At 45.3% G+C, this 20,835-nt stretch overlaps 1 protein-coding gene across 5 annotated transcripts in view; it reads left to right on the plus strand.

Annotated features, from left to right (window-relative positions):
• The window catches only part of DIS3L2 (DIS3 like 3'-5' exoribonuclease 2), a 199,118-nt gene that overhangs the window by 110,102 nt on the left and 68,181 nt on the right, over window positions 1–20,835 (plus strand). For all 5 annotated transcript variants that reach the window (XM_035132946.2, XM_035132943.2, XM_035132940.2 and 2 more), the window contains 2 exons: window positions 4,827–4,906; window positions 19,508–19,620. In XM_035132946.2, the coding sequence (XP_034988837.1) occupies window positions 4,827–4,906; window positions 19,508–19,620 (193 nt within the window). The remainder of the gene's footprint in view (window positions 1–4,826; window positions 4,907–19,507; window positions 19,621–20,835) is intronic.

Here is a 20,835-nt window from a genome sequence, read left to right on the forward strand (position 1 = left end):
CTTTTCTTTTCTTTTTTAAAGAGCAACAGTGTAATGCAGCAGCAGCAAAAAAAAAGCTAATTCTATTCTAGGCTGTATCAACAGAAGTACTGTATAGTGTCCAGATCAAGGGAAGTAATAGTACCACTTTATTCTGCCTTGATCAGACTGCACCTAGAGTACTGTGTCCAATTATGGGCACCACAATTTAAGAAGGATGTTGACAAGCTGGAAGGTGTGCAGAGGAGGGCAAGCAAGATGGTTAAGGTTCTGGAAACCAAGCCTTATGATAAACAGTTGAAGGAGCTGGGTAGATTTAGCCTAGGAAAAAGGAGACTGAGAGGAGATATGATGAGATATCTCAGGGGCTGTCATATGGAAGAGGTACAAGCTTGTTTTCTCTTGCTTCAGAAGGGAGGATCTGAACCAATGGCTTCAAGTTACAAGAAAGGAGATTCCGACTAAACGTCAGGAAGAACTTTCTGACAGTGAGTGCTGTTCGGCAGTGGAACGGTCTCCCACAAGAGGTGGTGGAGGTTTTTAAGCAGAGGTTGGATGGCCATCTGTCATGGATGCTTTAGCTGAGATTCCTGCCTTGCAGTGGGGTTGGCCTAGATGACGCTTTGGGGACCCCTCTGACTCTACAATTCTATGATTGTATGAGTCTAACTTACCCAATGATTGGGGATGGGTGTTTGCTTTGACCATATTGGGGTGTATTCCTGCAGTTGCTATAAAATACTGTTTCATGCATAAAACATACTTGAAGCAAGGAGGGGCGCCTATTCCCGAGTGAAAATGGTTGTTTTCCAGGCCTAAGATGCATCGTTCCAAGAAGGAGCTCATCAAGGTCCTAGAAACAATGATTGAGACTTTCAAGGATCTAAAAATACCCCACCCACCCAGTTTTGAAATGCCAGTCCTCTTGAGTCGAGAGAGCAAGTGCGCAGAAGTCTGGGTGCCGGGCTGAATACCTCTCAGGTCAGCGTTCCCTTGTGTCTGCTCACAATGGGAAGAGAAGTGAGACCAGCTTCAAGATGTAGTTGTCTAGACATGCAGTCACCTTTTACAGTTAAATGTCATGGCGGTGCCTTGTTAAAGTTTAAACGAGACCCACAAAATCCAAACTGTAGTAAACAAAAGGCAATAGCTGAGCTCTCACCTCTCATGGATGACGATTGTTGCTGAAGTGTGTTTATATTTTACATTTTGTCTTTGTGAAGTTGACTGAGTGAAGGGAGGCCTCTGGTTCAGCTTGCCTGCATGGCCTCTCCATTCTGTGCTAGGAGATCAGAATGGGAGCTAGTGTGCATGTTCAGGATGTCATTCTACATTTCAAGTTGAAATACTGCTTTGGGCCGTGCATGGTCATTTCCAAAGGATCAGGGGTTCAATTAAGAGTGTCACTGAGCCTATACTATTGTTTGCCTGATTAAATAGATCTTTCTTACTTGCAAGTAAGAGCCTCTGCTTGTGTGTTTTGGAGTGGGAGCCAGGACCAGGGTGGATAAAAATCAATGATTTTTTAAAAAGAAAATCAAAAAATCGGATTTTTTTGATTTAAATCGATTTTTTAAAATTGGATTTTTTTAAATAAAATGTTTTTTGAGGAAAATATATTACCATCCAAAGGTTATTCCATCATGAAATAAAGATTAGTTTTTTAATTATGTAGAATAAGGTTGTATATGTTTAATTTTTGGGGTAAATAAATTCCATTAATCCATTCACAATGTCATGCTCTTCCAGAGGTTTTTGTAAGATTATTGGGCAGTTTCTCTGCCTACAAGATATTATCACAGATGCTTGGTTGAGTTTTGCAGTTCTCAAAACTGAATTTGACTCAGCAGAGATCACATGCCTCTTCTTCACAGCAAAAATGTTATAACATGAACAGAGTTGAGAAAAAGACCTTAATCCTATTGTTCTACAAACCTATGAATACAGAAACAACCCCTTCAGTGCTAAGTTTCAAGAAGTTCAGTGAATAGAATAGAAACATGTGTAGGCTGGGCTGGCAGTCTTAAGTTTCTTAAAATATATAAATTTTGTTTTTGTTTAGCCAAATTAGTTAACAAACATGGATGTTTGTTTAAGCAAATAACATATGCTGTTATGTTATTGTTTCAGTTGAATAAATCTATTTAAATTGTTATTATTAAGGTAATGATTATTTTTCTCCTTCCTAAGTACAACAGTAAAGTTGTCCAAATATGAATGATTAACCTATTAAACTGGGGATAAAAAACTAATATGAAAAGTTGTTATTCTAATAATCTTCATCTACTTGCATATTTAAGTTATAGCAGCAAGAATTAGTCTTTATGTAGAAAACTATGATTTAAATCAAGCCTTACTGACTAGTGATTTAAATCGTGATTTAAATCAGTTTGATTTAAATCAAATCCACCCTGGCCAGGACACTGATGTGCTGCTTTTCCATGTGCAGGGATTTTGTGTGTATGTGTTTGGAGAGGAGTATTCAACTATGTGAGCTCTCAGCTGCTGCCCCTGAAATGACTTAGCAGCCTGGCCGTTTGACAACTTTTGTTTCTGCTGTAAGCCACTTTGGCTTCTGTTTGAATAAATATTTTGCAAGAAGCAACAAGCCTCAGGGAGAACAAGACTGTTGGACATCATCTGCTCATTGCAATCAGTCACCAGAGGCATAGACAGAAGTTTTAGCTCCCACCCACCCACCAGTTATTACAGTCTGAATAAGTTGCATTAATTAGGAGTGAGCTTGGGGTTTTAGTTTTTCTTCAAGCCACCTTATAAGGCTTCAGGATGGGGTAGGCTACAATTGCGAACAAGCCCATGAAGGCTGCATCCAGGGCTGCTTTAAATAAGCTGCCATAAACTCAGCCCTGCAAGTCCATCAGCAGATCTGTTGCATGCTGCCTCTCCCTGCTTGCACAGGAGAAAAAGGGGGCCTGATGTGTTTTGGGCGTTCAGTGGTCCAGAGCTGGGATTCCACACCGCACTCCCTGCAGGCATGGACTCTCGTGAACCAGGGCCCCATTGTTGACCTCGCTAATAGATTTAATTGGCCGAGCGTCTCAAAGCGGAGCGCCTGCTTGTTGCTACATTTCCCTCGATGTGCTTTGAGAGTTCTGGCACTGGCGTATTTATGTTCCGTTCATTTCCAACGCAGGCCCTTTGCTGCTGCCAGCCTATTAATTTCTAAACTGCCTGCAGCTACAGATCGCGATGGGTGGCAGGGTTTTGCGGTTGCAGCACCAAACAGCTGGACTAAGCGACCTGTTCCATTGAAACAAAACCCATGCGGCCTCTGGTTTCTCGAGGAGCCCTTAATCCTTTCTCTTAAGACCTGTCAGCATAAGAGAGCAGTTGTTTTAAGCTCCCTGCTGTCTACCGCTGCACGCCCTCTGCTCGGCCGAGCTCAAAGTGTCCGAGGGCTGGCGTCCGGGGTCACAGTCAAAGCACCCAGGCTCTAACGCGGCCTGATAAGGGCACATGGGACCCCGAGCATGAGTGGGGTGTTCCCTTTCTGTTCCGACGTGATTCTGCCGAAGACTGTAAATTGAGACGTTATGTAAGCAGTGTATCTTGGAATGCGGCTGCTTTTTTGAAATTCCATTCATTAATGGGTTTTTAATTGAAGGAATATGTATCTGTGGAAGCAGGTTATAGCTGCAGTCGGCTTGTCACCAGATAACGGTTCTCCGAGCACATGAAAGAGGAATTCTCTCGCTAGCTCTAAAGCTGCTGTAGCCCGAGGCAGGTTAGGCAAATCTAACAACAACAACACCACCACCATGTGAAGGGCAAACATGAAGACATAAAAATTGGCAAAATAGCCCCACCTGCCATTCATATTAAATACATAAATAAATAAATGTGTGTGTTGTAGGTACAGTAGTATTTATACACTGCTTTTGACAGGCGAGTGCTATTGCCCCAACCTGCAGACAGAGGGACTGAGGAGGGAGTTGGTTCACGGCATGCCATTTTATTATGCATGCTTGTTCTGCGCTGTGATAATTTTTATATAGTGGAAGCTTGGTTCTCGAACGCCTTGGTACTCAAACATTTTGGCTCCCCAATGCTGGAAACCTGGAAGAAAGTGTTCCGGTTTTCGAACATTTTTTTGGAAGCCGAACGTCCGATGCGGCTGTTGCCTATTGTTTCCGGGGTGCCTGCGCCAATTGGAAGCCGAACCTTGGTTTTTGAACATTTTGGAAGTCAAACGGACTTCTGGATTATGTATGAGAACCAAGGTACCACTGTAATGTCTTCTTGGTTTTAAAGTGTTGATTTCATAGACACTTTCTTATAAATATTTCATATTACTTTAGGTAAATCACTTAGTGATCTTTTTATTGTTATTAAGTGGTCTGCAGGTCATAGAATCGTAGAGTTGGAAGGGGCCCTTGCATTTCAGGAATCATTTGCCCAATGTGGGGCTAGAACCAACCACCATGAGATTAAGAGTCTCATGCTCCACCTACTAAGCTTCCCCACCTACTCCTATTTATCATCATGGATGCTTCAGTTGAGATTCCTGCATTGCTGGGGGTTGGACTAGACGGCCCTCAGGGTCCCTCCCAACTCTACAATTCTATGATTCTAAATAAATAGCAGAGGAGGCAAGATTTGAATTGGCAGTTTGCTGGCTCACAGCTCAGCCCTGGTGATATACTATCCCTCAATTAGGAGACACGTGATCTGAACAAAGCCCAAAGAACCTAAGAATTTCCCTGCTGGACCAGACCAAAAGTTCACCTACTGTAAGATCCATGCCACTTTCAGAAGCTGGTTTTCAAACAGATGAACTTGTTGCCTTCAGTGCTGAGTTTTCTTTGTTTATTCTCTGTTTTTGATAGGCAAGAATGCATCTTCACCATTGACCCGTCAACCGCCAGGGACCTTGACGACGCTTTGTCTTGCAAGCCGCTTCCGGATGGTAAGATGCGTTTCCTACGTCACTTTAGTGTCTGTGTGGATGGATGTCCATTTACAGCAGCTGCTTTGTGTCTTCAAACACGTAGCTCATTAGGGGCATTAAGAACTTGAACAGGGCTCTTTGTGGGTGGATGTTAATCGTGTTCACACCCCAGCAGCCCTGCTGAAAAGAATCTCCGCTGAGAGACCTTTGTGAGAGCCGCTACTGGTCAGAGTGGATGGTCCAAGGTTAGCTTGACCATTGAGCTGCTTCCTTATTAGGAAGCCTTGGGTGTACAGGCAACTCTCAATTTACATGGGGGTTACACTCCAAGACACCATGTGTTTACGTGAAATTGCATATATTTGAAACACCATTGGAAAAGCCTGCAAACACCCTCTGACCTCTGGCAACTCTAGAAAAAAACCAGCAGCACTTCTTCTTCTTCTTCTTCTTCTTCTTCTTCTTCTTCTTCTTCTTCTTCTTCTTCTTCTTCTTCTTCTTCTTCTTCTTCTTCTTCTTCTTCTGTCGTTTAGTCGTGTCCGACTCTTCATGACCCCATGGACCAGAGCACACCAGGCACTCCTGCCTTCCACTGCTTCCCGCAGTTTGGTCAGACTCATGTTGGTAGCTTCGAGAACACTGTCCAACCATCTCGTCCCCTTCTCCTTGTGCCCTCCATCTTTCCCAACATCAGGGTCTTTTCCAGGGAGTCTTCTCTTCTCATGAGGTGGCAAAGTACTGGAGCCTCAGCTTCAGGATCTGTCCTTCCAGTGAGCACTCAGGGCTGATTTCCTTCAGAATGGATAGGTTTGATCTTCTTGCAGTCCATGGGACTCTCAAGAGTCTCCTCCAGCACCATACTTCAAAAGCATCAATTATGGTGCTGGAGGAGACTACCAGATGCCAAACCCCACCACAATCGCCCAAATTCCAACTTGCCACAGGCCTCAATGGTCAGTGCAATTGCTCCTGGGATTGCCCTTGCAAAGTCTTGTGGGATTGCTAGGTGCTGTTTTCGTGCCTATTTGGCCTTTCTGGGCTCTCTCTTTAGGGCTGTTTTTGCCATTTTTACAGTCACTTCTGGGTTTGAAGTGATGCGTGCATGTGCGATTGCGTGTCAACTGGATGCACGTCCGTTAGGAGTTTCCTGTATATGCTCATTGTCTCCCATCTCCTCTTTGTGCTTTGTATGCAAAAGGTTCCCTGATGCAATTTCTGGCGTCCCTAAGGAGGACGGGGAATGACTCCTGCCGGAAAGCCTGGGTGCTGGCTGCCACTCTGTGTCGACCGGTGTTCCCCAACACATTGCCCTCCAGATGTTTCAGTCCACAACCCAAACCAGCAACTTTGTGATGGGAATTGTAGCCCAAAACATCTGGAGCGGGCATTGGGTTGGGGAAGGCTGCTATAGACAGTAAAATGCCAAGCAGACCAGTGATTTGACGTGGTGTGAGGTTACCTGCCCGTGAACTGGAGCCTGATTTCAAGTAGGTGCTGCTGGAATGGCAGGGAAGAAGCTGGAAAAGCTCTCTCCTTCTTTTCCACTTGGGCTGAGTCACTTTCCAGTGATGGGAACTTCTTGAAATGAGGTAAGCAGTGACTATGTTGTCAATAAACTAAAATGGGAAGCCGTCATGTTTGCCTCGCCACCTCTGCATTGTTACAAAGCTTTAATGAAGGCTGCTGGCCTTTTATTTTAGTAAATAAAATAAAGCCCGTGGCTGCAGAGGCAGATGGAACGAGGCCTTTCTGTGTACAGGAGAGTTAATGGAAGAGATGAGGCAGTGGGGTCTCTGAGATGCTCAGCTCTCCAGGCCTTGCAGTTCCTTCCAGAAGACTCATCTTAGGACACAGAAATAAAGCCTTGCATAGCATAGGAAGCGCACCTCCTGATTCCACTTTTTAGTATTCTTCCATCTAATGGTGAACTTGGCTCGGGTGGTTGAGGGTCCTGTACCCGTTTTGCATTTGTAAGAATTCAGACGCTTAGAAAGTTGAGGCAATTTTAATCTGTTTTAGTATTTTATTTTTTATTTATAAATTTATTTATTTATATGGTTTTTCAAATTAAAGTTCTACGATCACATATCCAACATACATAATAAAAACAAGATTCCAAAGAGTCTCCTGGAATTCCCTCCTCCCCTTTATTGTTAGTCCTTTCCTCCTGCATGTTTTATGATAATCCAAATCTTTTGCATCTCCATTATATCCATTAAACTACAAGTGTTATTCCAATCCTGCTAATGATTTTAAATGTTTACAATGATTTTTAAGATAAATTATAAACTTCCCCCATTCCTTATTAACCTTTGTATGTTTTAAAGTAGGGTTGTGAATTTTTCTTGATTTTCTTGCTTTATGTTTGTAAACCGCTTTGAGGGTCGCCGTTGTCGTTGTTGTGGTTTTTACAATCAAGCAGTGTATAAATTTAAATAAATAAATCAAGTATAAGCAAGCATCTCTACTGAGGACTGAAATGCAAGGCAAGGTGTACCCACGGCTAACCTGCTCTGAAATTGTTCTGAGCTTTAATATCCCAATGGCAAACTTGGCCCGGTAGCATCGCAGGAGCCGGCGCAGCCCTTTTGGCAAAGGGGATGGATAACAGGATGCAGCCGTGATGGGGATGGAATTGAATATGGAGGGGAGAGAAACCCACAAAGGTACCGCAAGTGACGTCTGAATTCCTGGGATGGTTGATTCAGTGCTGCAAGATGGCCAGGGCAGTGGCAGCTTCCTTGGCCTGTGTTTTGTCGTTAGAAAATGAGTGCTGGCAGTACATTACGGAGATTGGAAACAGGTCGCTGCCTCTGCGTAGTTAGGAATTGGTCTTCAATGACAGCTCGCCACATGCCCTCTCCCGAATAATGTTTGCTGCGTTGTGTAGCTCCTACTGGTGGATATTTCTGTCATGTTTAATTTAAAAGGCTGCTTGCCCACATATTTCTGCATATTGCACCCAGCTTGTCAAAGTGATCAGGTTGTATCTGAGCAAAATCTCAGGCTGGGAGCTTAATTCAATTGAGGGAGACATGTCCTCATGCTGTTGCTAGACAGTCATTCATTCATTCCTTTGGAGGAATGTTTTAGGAGGCTGCTGTGAAAGGCCAATTCACCATTTAGCCCCGGACTGGTGTCGGTTCTGGTTACCAGTGTTAATACTGGGTTTCACTTTCCATCCTTGAAACCTGGAAAAGCTGGGACTGGAATCTGTGACAACTTAGATCAGAGGTTTTCAACCTTTTTGGGTCCACGGCTCCCTTGACCAACTATCTTCTTTCTGTGGCACCCCTTGCCTGCAGAGCTGGCAGCCTCTCGCCCTCTTTCGAACACCCTCCCTTGTGGAGTGTGCCCTCAGCCTCCTCTCTTTGAGAATCCTCCGGGTAGGCACTGCTGCCACCCCTGGACTCTGAACGCCCTGCTCCCCCACTGCCCCAATGAGAGGTGCACCCGGTATTCTGAACTGATGCCGAAACAGTGTGCTTATTTCTTGAGTAAAGATTTTGGGTTTCCTTGAGCCGTAAGTCTGAATACTGTGTCCTAGGGTGGGAGCCAGGACCCAGTCGCTTTACCCTTGTTGAACAAGAGGCATTGATGTGTCTTCTCCTCCAGAGACTGCGAAACCAAATCAGAGCAAAAGTTACCAGGGATGTTCTCGGAGTTTCGAGGAGACCTTCTTGCCAGCCTCTTTTACTGAAATATTATTTGAGCTAAGAACTCGTTTCACATCTGGTGCTCTGCGTCCTGGAACGTCTCCAGAGGCCAAAGACCAAGCAACATGCCCGGCCTTAGCAGTGTTCAATGTAGATACGTCAAAGAGGACCTGCGCCCTCCCGACCCCAAGGCTTTCCTCCCAGGAACAGGATTAACTTCCTCTACACCCAGAAGGATTCTAATTTGCGAAGGCTGTTGGGTGCCGCTTCCCATCTCTGTAAATTCAATGAGTATTAATTTCCTGGTAGAATTAGCCCTCTTGAATGGAGCATGGAATAGTAATAAAAACAGCTTGAGGTGTGATTTGCCAGAAATTGTCCTTTCTCTCTTCATCTCTTCATCTCTTTGGCTGAGAGCCTTGATGTTGAGTGGGGGCTTCTAGCATCAGCCAAGTTCAAAAAGTTCTCCCATTGTCAGAACTGTCATATTCTCATATTCTCTCCCCCCCCCTCTCTCTCACACACAGAGAGAAATCTGATTTTAACAGAAGCACTGTTGCCTCTTGGATATGGCTTTGTTAGCTGCTTGATTTTCTGGGAGGTTTTTTATTTTGAACTTTGAAGCCTTGGGAAAGAGGCCTGAGGACAGATTGAGGGCAAGCCTGAATGAGCCAGTTTAATAGTTTAGGGTGGGGGCAGGAACAGAACAGGAGTTTCAGGTGGGAGAGTTCTGGGCTGAAGTGGGACAGGTGCAGGTGGGAGAGGAGTGAAACAAGCATCCTGTGGTCCATGGAGGGAACGTGGATTAGTCTTTAAAAGAAGCTTGGAGGAATGAGCAGTGCTGCACAGATGAGCCACGGGCCTCAGGCAACTTCCTGTGTTCTCATTCTGTGTTCCCAGAATGGCCCAATTGCCAGAAAAATCTCAAAAATAGGGTAGCTGTGTTTCCCCCTCCCTCAAAATCAGGGACCCAAAGCGTACTACAAAATGGTTAATCCAGAAAATTGAAATTTAGAGCACATACATTTCAAGAATGCTCCGATTGCTGGAAAAATGTGAAAACGAGGGAGTTTTCACGCAGAATAGTCAAAACTTGGGATATTATTTTTTTCAGCCAATTTGAACATGGTGTGGGGCATGGGAGGTGTCGGACTCGGTAGCAGCCAAGAATGTGCTGAGTATATGCCCCTTCTTAGGGAAAGGGAGCAGGATTGTTTTGTCCTAGAGGGGCTCATGGTCTGAGTGATTTCTCGCTGGATACAGGGGCTATCTCACAAAGGAGAGGCTAGTTAGTACCAATGTGGGAGAGTGAAGTTGCGCCTGTTGACTTGCCTGCCTGTCCTGAGTGCCACAACTTCGTAAGCCTGTGACATATTTTACAGAGCAGCAATCTGGCTAAAGCATCCTTCAGGCTGGCTAATGGCAGGAACTGGAGGCTCAGCACCCATCCTTAGGACAAGTCTGTGCACCTCACTTCTGTGCTCACGGCAGGGTACCACCTTGCATTCTGTCTGTTCCTCAGCCATATGCTTTACCTATGTCCACTTGGCACCCATGCTTTCGAGCTGGCAGGAGCATGTGGAAATCGCTCTCCGCAGAGGCTTCAAAGGCCAGGCCTGTCCCACATATAAATTATTTGTCAGGCTTAAGGTGCTGGCGAATAGAGCTGGAGCAACCATACACCTTTTATTTTGCAATGTGGAGTGTATCTCTTAATGCTGCTTCATAATGGGATTTAGGAGTCTGGATGCATGATTTATTAGCTGCTGCAGACAAAACACGCACGTAACCCTATCGGGCTTTTAATTTTGTAATGCACGGCGTTGGGGCTCCCCCTCCCCCCCCAGTACAACTCCCACTTCAGAGGCTTCCAGTGCCTCATGGAAAACTTTGAAAATGCGTCTTTCGAAGGCACGGTCCTCAGCTCCACTTTCATTTCTGCTATTTGGTGACTTTCCATTTGGTCTGCTGCTGCTGATCATCAGATGGGCTATGCAGAGCTGAGTGGACAAGGAGGAAGCCTTTGCGCTCACTCACAGTGTGTGTGGCTGATCCCACCCCTACTGCACGCGCACGCGCACGCACGCACACACACACACCGGATCTAGTTCCTCATAGCCTCTCTGGGGATCAGGTGACAGTCAGAAGCCATGTTGACCCAGGGTCATCATTCAGTGTGTGTGTATAGAAAAATTGGTGACATGCCTGTGTGTGAGCATGCAAAAGTGATTCCTGTGAAGCCCAGTTTTGTTTTAATCCAGGCCGAAGTGTGAGGAGATGGGGTATTTCAGATTGCATCCTCTTTTGCACTCTGCTTTTTGAGGTGGAGTTGTGCAGATGCTTGCACATACTAGTGTGCAAACTTCTAAATAAATAAAAAAAATCTACTCTGCTTCACAGCAAAACTCCAGAGTGACTTACCCACCTATACCTCTGTTAGTTATGAACATTATTTATCTGCCCTTCATCAAAAGAACAAAAGAAGCTAACCTGCTATAAGGCTGTTTGCCCACCCTGGTACGCATTGTCTGATTTGACCAGGAATCACTCAGAGGAAGGTGTTTCCTGGTATCTGCAAACTGAGATCTGTTACCGAGAGGCTTCGTTGATAAGGAACTCCGCACATGGTCCAGTACTGTATGTGTGGTTAGGCTTGGGAATTCTGTGGCCACCTCCACAAGCTTTCAGTGGACTGCTTGAGGGTGTATGTGTGTGTATACATTTACTGGAGCAAGGAGAGGAAGCTCCTGGAGCCTCCTCTGAGCATGTTTTCCCAGTGAAGTCCTCTTTGGGTGAAAAAAAAAGAGACTTTCGTTTTCCCATCCACTTGGAGCAAGGCCGGCCCAACCATCGGGTAGAGAGCTGTCTGGGACATTAGATTCAGGGGCGTTGGAGGATAGAACTCTGTGGTCCTCAGGTGTGCTGGAGGATGCTATTCCACCCACGGTGTGGAAGTGAGATTCAGCTGCGGCTCTGATCCGTTTCTGCATGTGAAATGGAGAAGGTGCCATTTGGTCTTCTGCACCAAGCAAAATATATTGGAACCTGTCCTTGAGATGATTTGAGGAAGTGCGTTTTTGATGGTTAGGTGGGTGGGAAGCCCTGGGGAGACTGACCTCTTCTAACCCCCCCCCCCGCCCCCAGTTCTTTGTTTTGGAGGCTCACCCGGGAGGTTCTGAATCTCCGAGAACATTGGGTTCTCTTTGGGTGTTTTTTTCTTGCTGTGTTTTTCTTCAGTGTTTCATGTCAAAAGGAGTGAGGGGCGGGGAAAGTTGGTCACTGTTGAGTTCAGTTTGAGGGGGGAAACACTGAGTGGATGGAATTGGGCCTGCCTCCTTCCATGTCCCTTGGCTGAATCTGCCTACTATGACATTCAGTTTTACCGTGGTCTGGTAAACAAAGCCGCCAATTCACGTTCAGCTCCTTGGCACTTTGCGAAAACCAGAATGCCCCCAGGCCAGGCAAGGAAGGTTTATGTAAGCCAAATAAAGCCCTGGACAATGAATTGGCATGGTTTTTGGAGTGAAGAGGGACCGACCGGGCTGCCGGCCTTCAAAACGCCAGCTGATTTCAGGGGCCCATGGCCTCCCACTGGCAAACCCTGGTTACCTCGGTGAATGCCTTCAGCAGCTATAGAAGCGATAAATAAACATAGCTAGCTTTGAGGATGAATTGGCCCCAACTCCATATGAGAAAAGTTGAGGTATGCTTGAATGCTTTCAGGAGAATTCTTGCTTTACTGTTGAGCCACAGCCATTCCTTGTCAACAGAGGTTAAAGTTAGCCTTGGAAAACCAAGTTGTTGTCTTGGTGGCATCCCTGTTTCATGCCTGTTAGCATGGCTCAGATCTTGAGATGGGGCGTGTTAAATTATCTTACGAACTCTGCAGTGGTGATCATCTTTCAAGCTGCTTTCAGAGCACAGCATCTTGTAGTCCTGCTTGACGTAATACCTCCCAGTGCCAGTATCTGCTCTCACAGAACTGGCTAATTTTCTCTTTCCCTGTTTTAATCTGGATGGTGAAAAAGTTGCTTGGGAAAGTGAATGTGAATTTACCACCAGGGTCTCTCTCCTGCTCTTCCTGCTCCTGCTGTTCACACAAACTTAAACTCCAATTTCCCCATTCAAAGAGTGAACACTTGATTCAAATTGCTGCGTTGGCAGCTTTTACTGAGTACTTACAGACCCTTCCTCTCTCTTTCTTCATCCTGTTTTATTATTATTATTTCTTTGGTAATAAAGGAAAATTGAGTTCTCTGGGCTGTTTTTGTTCGGGGAGGTGAGGTCATCAGTGGAGAAGTTGAAATCCCAGCTTGCTTTAAACTCTTCTCATAGGTGTGTTGTATAAATCATTCCTCGTTCAGTTGCCACATAGGGTTGGGGTTACGCACAGCATCCTGGAATGGGTTCAAACCCATTAGATTCTTTTTTCAGATCTCAACAAGCCCTTTGTATAACCATGTGTAACATGGGAAGAAACTGTTCCAATGGGTGGCTGCCATTTTTAACTTCAATCATTGTGAGTTTACATATGACACCGGAGTTGATTAGGGCTAAGCCAAAACTGCTTACTGTTTTGGGGGCATGTTTTTGGCAGTGTTGAAGGAACGTGAAAACATTTTCAGCAGTGACCGTGAAGAGGTTTGGCCTATTCATTTCCATTGCCTCCTTTTGCTCTCTCTCAGCAGAGTTTGTTTTCCCTTAAGGATGCCACCTTGTTCATTCTGTGGTCTTTGATTGGTTGAGATTACCCATGTGAATAATCCAGGAGGCATTGCTCTCGCTCTCAGCTGATTTTTCTTCTGTGTGATGTCATCGTGTGACCAAATTCAGTGGATTTAGTAGAGTCATAATGGCATTCCATTTGTTATGTGATTCATGATTGGTTGGGGATTGCCTTTGGGGCTAATCAGGCAAATGAGATGGTTTGTTTATTTGCATCATTTATTATGCAAATCCTCGATATAATGATCCTCGATTATAAAACCCCGTAAAAAGTTGTTTCAAAAATTAGGCAAATGACAGCAGTAGTAACTGCTGAAGTGGGAGTGGGATCAGATATGGTATTCTCAAGAGGTATGTGGTATTCATTGTGATAGTTGGGTCAGATTTACTGTATTGATGTGATTGGTCGTTCAGCCCGGACACTGAGATGCAGCACCAAGAGCTTTCTGGCAGTTCCCACACTGCAAGAAGTGAAACTACAGGGAACCAGGCAGAGGGCCTTCTCGGTAGTGGCACCCTCCATGTGGAACGCCCTCCCATCAGATGTTAAGGAGATGAGTAATTATATAACATTTAAGAAACATCTGAAGGCAGCCCTGTATAGGGAAGCTTTTAAGGTTTAATGTTTTAGTATGTTTTTCTGTATGCTGGAAGCTGCCCAGAGAGGCTGGAGCAACGCAGTCGGATGGGCGGGGTACTACTACTACTGCTGCTACTACTACTACTACTACTACTAATAATAATAATAATAATGGAATTATTATTGCAAACATAGACACTTAGGAAGCCTGCCTTATATTGAGTTGGACCACTGGCCCGTCTTGATCAGTATTGTCTACAGCAGAGCTTTCCAAACTTTTCATGTCAATGACACTCTTTTTATCTAGTTTTAATTCAGTTTTTTAAACTAACCCCTTTCCTGCTCCGAGAGGAGCACGGGAAGTGTTCACACTAACATGTTGCGGCACAGAGTTTGGAAAGTTCTTGTCTACAGTGGCCAGAAGCAGTTCTGTGGGATTTCAGACAGAAATCTCTCCCAGCCCTACCTGGAGAGTTCTGGGGATTGCAGCCAGGACCCTCTTAATGCAAGGCAGATGATCCGCCACTTCGAGGTCAAGTGTGAAGGGTGGGGTGGGAATCAGGAGGCGTTAGGCTGCCCCCTCGCTTTAAGAACCTGGGATGGGAACCCCGAGGGCGAAACGAACAACGGGATCCCTCTCGGTTTGTCAACATTCGGCTTGGGGCAGAGAGTTCATATCTTCAAGAGCCTGGATATCGGATTAGGCTGCGATTAACACCATGATGTAATGACTCCCTCCTTTTCCTTCCATCAATATTTGTCCTGTAGGGTCGGTGTATTAGAATATAGACTTCAAAAGGGGTGTCTTTTTTCCTTGCCTCCTGCAACTGTTTGGCTCCTGTCGCTTGCAATATTCTCGTTGTTAGTCTAAGGCTTAGCATCTAAGTAGTTTTAGGCTTGACCCGCCAGCCTCCGGGTGGAAGAGCTTTGAGAGCCTGTGATAACACTGGGGGGGAGGCCGTAGGTGCTCTTGGGAGGTGGGCTGTTTGATCTTCAAGCTGCAACGTTTCCTCCCTAGTGCTTCTGAAGAGTTGTGGTATGCATCCCTTGCTGTGGGGTGGTGGTTCCTTCTTTTCCCTTGCACATTTTTAATTATTCTCTCAGCAGGCCATTCTAATGAGAATGAGGGTGGGTCTTTTGTCCTTCTCACCGCTGATGGCTTGGGAAGGAACTGGGGAAGGAGGAGAGTTAGAGAGCTGCAGAAAGGCAGGGACCTCCTGTCCTTGCGACTCTCTCATTGCGGCAAGATCTACCCGGAACAGTTGCCGTGCCCTCTAGGCCTGTTTGTTTCTCTGAATAAAGGGTTTATTTCACCGGCACTGTGTGAGTTATTGGTGACCTGGCTTCCACCCCTGTTCAGTTTCCTAAGGATAAGGTGGTGCTAAGGTCAGCTCTTTTGGTCTTGCCTTAGGAAGATTCCTTGTTGCTCTGGGCCGTCGAGATTAGTTTGTGCTGCTTTTTGCCAGAATCTGGAACACAGGTTACAGACAGACACTTATTTAAGAGGGCACTAAAATTCTACCTGACCAGGACTCGGACTCTGAGGCAAACAGAAATGTGCCTCGTTTCCTATAGGCAGCGTCCCCCAAGAGAGAAGATGTTGGAAGAGCCATTGAGGCAAGATATGCATCAGCACAGGGTATAATGCAGCCGTCTCCCGCTCCCCCCCTTGTGCATCCCCTAAATCTGCTCTGGGTCTCCCCCGACCCTGCATAGTAGACTTGGGGGTGATGGTGTGGGTGTGTGGAGGTGTGAAAATCTTCTTACATCAACACTAGTCCCTGCGCTAGGTAAAAAAATATAATGCAATAACACCCAGAGACTGTACCATAAAGGTTGCATAGCTTTTGTGAATCTTTCTAGCATACAAAGTTTGTATGATATAAAAAAGAGGTGGCTGTGTTACTGCTTTAAAAAGAAAACTTGCTTCTGTGCGCAAAATAGAATACAACTGAGGTCTTATAATCAGCTGCCAATCCATGTACCACCTACAGATGTGAATCTCAAAAATGGCCATCACACTTGAGTGGAACAATTACTTTATGAGTAGAGCTACTATTTTAAAAAGAAATCATTTATTAAATAATCATAGAAATACACTTAAATCCATTTTGTCATTTAAACCACCAGAGGACCTGGAATTAACTTGTGTATCCAAAATACTTCTCATTGGGAAAGTAGCAAGTCCAAAGATAATCTTTTTTATGGACTAGGATGAATTCTTTCTAGAGCAAAAAATAATAATAACCAGAAGTCCTGTGATGGCATTCCAGAAAATGCATGGTTAATGGGGTTTCTAGTACGAATGTTGGGCTTGTGTTCAGTTAACCTCAGCTTAAGAGGTCTAATGATCTGACCAACATATAATTTTGAACATAGTCACATAATACAACATGAATTGCAATTAGAAAAAGCTTTCAAAACATAACTTTTTTAATATGAACAAGATAAAAACTATTTCGTTTCCAAACTTTGTGGACATTGTGTACAGTGACCATACTTACCGTGACTGATTGGATCATTTCCAAGAGATTCCATGTGCATAATGTCTGAACTGGCTAATTTATCTGCCAAACTGATAGTTCTGCAGAATCCCACAAAAGGAACTCCTTGGCACCCTAGCAAACCTTGAGCAATATGCCAGGGTTTCTATACAATATGTTTGATATTATGGGCTACATGGTTGAAGTCCAAGGACCAAAATAACCCACTTTTTAAAGTGTTGGATTGAGTGACCGTGTGCTGATCCTATCTGCTCTTAACTTGGACTCAAAAGCCATCTGTTTTGGGAAACTCCTGCTATATAAAATTGATCGGCGTGAGATTCCTAAACTTGATCAAATGTGCAGTCTCTTGTTAAATGTAAAAAAAAGTGTCCATACAATCAATTCTTCTTAAGAAGCCTGATGTAAACTTCTGTCTACGGGGTTTAGTATCCACTGCCATACAAAGGATGTTGTTGTGGCAGCAACACATCCAAAAACAAAATATTTATTTGGTCCATTTGGCGAGTGAATTTGACATTATCATTAACGGAATGGATCCAGCCAAAAAACTCACCCGCCTCAGATAACTTGGAGAATAAAATGAAAATATATTCTATGTGGCATCCATAACATCTGATATGTTTCTTAGGGGGACCATGCACAGAGTTTAAAATACAGTCATACCTCGGTTTAAGTATGCTTCAGTTTTGAGTGCTTTCGGATTAAGTACTCCACGGACCTGGAAGTGTTTACTTTCAGGTTCCGCCGCGTGCGCATGCGCAAAAGCGATCTGTGTGCTTCGTGCATGCGCAGAAGTGCACTATCGGCGCTCATAGAATCATAGAATCATAGAATCATAGAGTTGGAAGAGACCACAAGGGCCATCCAGTCCAACCCCCTGCCAAGCAGGAAACACCATCAAAGCATTCCTGACAGATGGCTGTCAAGCCTCTGCTTAAAGACCTCCAAAGAAGGAGACTCCACCACACTCCTTGGCAGCAAATTCCACTGCCGAACAGCTCTTACTGTCAGGAAGTTCTTCCTAATGTTTAGGTGGAATTTTCTTTCTTGTAGTTTGAATCCATTGCTCCGTGTCCGCTTCTCTGGAGCAGCAGAAAACAACCTTTCTCCCTCCTCTATATGACATCCTTTTATATATTTGAACATGGTTATCATATCACCCCTTAACCTTCTCTTCTCCAGGCTAAACATACCCAGCTCCCTAAGCCGTTCCTCATAAGGCATCGTTTCCAGGCCTTTGACCATTTTGGTTGCCCTCTTCTGGACACGTTCCAGCTTGTCAGTATCCTTCTTGAACTGTGGTGCCCAGAACTGGACACAGTACTCCAGGTGAGGTCGGACCAGAGCAGAATACAGTGGTACTATTACTTCCCTTGATCTAGATGCTATACTCCTATTGATGCAGCCCAGAATTGCATTGGCTTTTTTAGCTGCTGCATCACACTGCTGACTCATGTCAAGTTTGTGGTCTACCAAGACTCCTAGATCCTTTTCACATGTACTGCTCTCAAGCCAGGTGTCTCCCATCCTGTATTTGTGCCTTTCATTTTTTTTGTCCAAGTGTAGTACTTTACATTTCTCCTTGTTAAAATTCATCTTGTTTGCTTTGGGCCAGTTGTCTAATCTGTTAAGGTCATTCTGAAGTGTGATCCTGTCCTCTGGGGTGTTAGCCACCCCTCCCAATTGTCCGGTGCTCAGATTGAGTACTTTTCGGGGTGTGAATGGCACCCCGGAACCAATTAAATACTTGACCCGAGGTACCACTGTATACTGTAAATGTTAATTTTTTTCATCTAAAATACTGTCATATTTATTTTATAGTACAGTACATTGATTATTGCCTTCATTTTATGGATCAATGGTCTCGTTAATAAAATAATAATGTTAAATTGCTGTTTTAGGGGGTGTTTTTCATCGTCTGGAACAGATTAATCCACTTTCCATTACTTTCAATGGGAAAGTTCGCTTCAGTATAAGTTCACTTCAGGTTAAGTACAGACTTCCGGAACCAATTAAGTATCACTGTACTAGCATTCTCAAGCTCAGCCATTTACAGATTGGAAATACATGGCACTACCAGACTAGCCATAGCGACCTCTTTTATTTGAAAAGAAAACTGAATGTCGAATCAGAAATAGTTCTTTTCTAAAACGATGTCCATCAAATCCATTTTTTTTTAAAAAAAGAGTAGATTCATCAGCTGAGGAACGAGAAATCAAAATGCATTCAATTATGGACCTTGCTCCCTCATAGGTTATGGAAGTATATATGGAGTTGGCATCCAATGTAGTAAAATATTCATGATTATCAATACTTAATCCCTCTACCTGTTGGATGAAATATGTGGTATTGATATATGAGGGCAGTTGTATAATTGTCCTTGTTTTGTGGGATCCCTGTGAGTTTAGTTTGTTGCTTCTCTGTAAAAGTAGGGCATCCGGCCACCTTGCCTCCTGGAAGTCGGAAGTAGGCTCCACCTCCAGACCAGAGGGGGGATGCTTGTCCAAGGTGTCAAGGCTGTACACATTGAGGCATGAGAATTTGCAATCAGAAAATCCTCCTCTTCTGGCAACTTGGTTGAAAGGAAGTCCACTTTGCTCCCCTCAGTCCCTCCTCCAAATTGGCTGGTAACCCTAATTTGAGTCAATTCTATTCCTTCCTCTACCCGCTCCCCCAGTGCAAATGTAACAGGAGTCTTAGAGTACATGTCTGGAATGAACCACCAACAGCCAGTCAATTCAGGGAAATTCATTTTCCCCTGGAAGAGGTCACGTAGTGAATGTCCGGTGCCTGAGCTTTGTCCCATAGAAGACCACCTCAACATTAGGAAGAACTTCCTGACAGTAAGAGCTGTTTGGCAGTGGAATTTGCTACCAAGGAGTGTGGTGGAGTCTCCTTCTTTGGAGGTCTTTAAGCAGAGGCTTGACAGGCATATGTCAGGAATGCTTTGATGGTGTTTCCTGCTTGGCAGGGGGTTGGACTGGATGGCCCTTGTGGTCTCTTCCAACTCTATGATTCTATGATTCTATGACCTGGTCCTCCTGCATTTTGAAGAATCTCAAAGCTGCAGAATAGAATTGCTGTGCATTTGTTTTATTTCCCGCAGCTTCCTTTTCTCACCTGACATCTCACCTTCCCTCTGCCGTTTCAGGTAACTTTGAAGTGGGCGTCCACATTGCAGATGTGAGCTACTTTGTGACGGAGGACACGGCTCTGGATGAAATTGCGAGCAAGAGGGCAACAAGTGTCTACCTCGTGCAGAAGGTGAGATTCACATCAGTGCCCCAGAGCGAAACACAGGCAGATAATGTTCTTCTGGATGCTGGCCACAAGTCCAAACAGATAATGGTTTTCTGCCAAGAAACTGGGTGGAAATGAGACATGTGTGACTCCTGTGCTTTATTATCGTCCTTCTAAGAAAGCTGGCAGGGGGCACGGCTACTGCTCCCAAACGGGAAATTCCATGGAACTGTCACGGTTAATAGCTATTGACAGGTTTGTATCCTCCAGGCTCTTTAATTATATGAGTTATTTAGCAGTTGCTTTTCAGAGGCCACCCCTCCACAAGGTGGTGTCCAGTGAGAAATAAAAGCAACAGAACATGCAGGCAGACTAGGAAACATTCACTGGATGCAGCGACGGGAGCTGAATTCGCTCACCGGAGCCTGCTCAAGGCCATAACAGCAAGTTCGATTTTTAAGACCTTCTGGAATGCCAAGCCAAGCATTAACTGCATGGCACCCATGCAACTGGGACCCCAGACACAGATCTAAGATTACAGGCAAGTTACAGTGGTACCTCTATTTACGATTTTAATCCGTTCCGAATGCACATTTGTATGTAGAAAAATTCGTAAGTCAAATCACGATTTCCCATAGGAATGCATTGGAAACGGATTAATTCATTCTGGAGCCTAGAAAAAAGACTTTAAAGTGCACTTTAACTGCACAGCAACATTACCTTTCAGTGCAGGGAGTGCAGGCGGTGGTGGCAAGGGCCAGATCCGGCGGGAACCGGCTGAGCATGGGGACGGCGAGGGCCCGATTAGGCCCAGCAGGGGTGGCAAGAGCGCTGGGGGCGACAAGGGCCGGATCTGGCGGGAGCCGGCTGAGCGCAGCAGCGACGAGGGCCCGATTCAGCCCAGCAGGGGTGGCGGGAGCGCTGGCGGCGGCAAGGGAGCAGGCTGTGTGCAGTGGTGGCGAGGCGCGATTCGGCTCAGCAGGGGTGGCGGGAGCACTGGTGGCTGCAAGGGCCAGATCCGGCGGGAGCCGGCTGAGCGCAGCGGCGATGAGGGCCCGATTCGGCCCAGCAGGGGTGGTGGGAGCGCTGGCAGTGGCAAGGGAGCCTGCTGTGCGCAGCGTCGGCGAGGCGCGATTCGGCTCAGCAGGGGTGGCGGTAGCCCTGGCGGCTGCGAGGGCCGGATCCGGCGGGTGCCGGCTAAGCGCAGCGGCGACGAGGGCCCGATTCAGCCCAGCAGGG

This window comes from Zootoca vivipara, chromosome 5, assembly GCF_963506605.1.
Source record: "Zootoca vivipara chromosome 5, rZooViv1.1, whole genome shotgun sequence".
Taxonomy (NCBI): domain Eukaryota; kingdom Metazoa; phylum Chordata; class Lepidosauria; order Squamata; family Lacertidae; genus Zootoca; species Zootoca vivipara.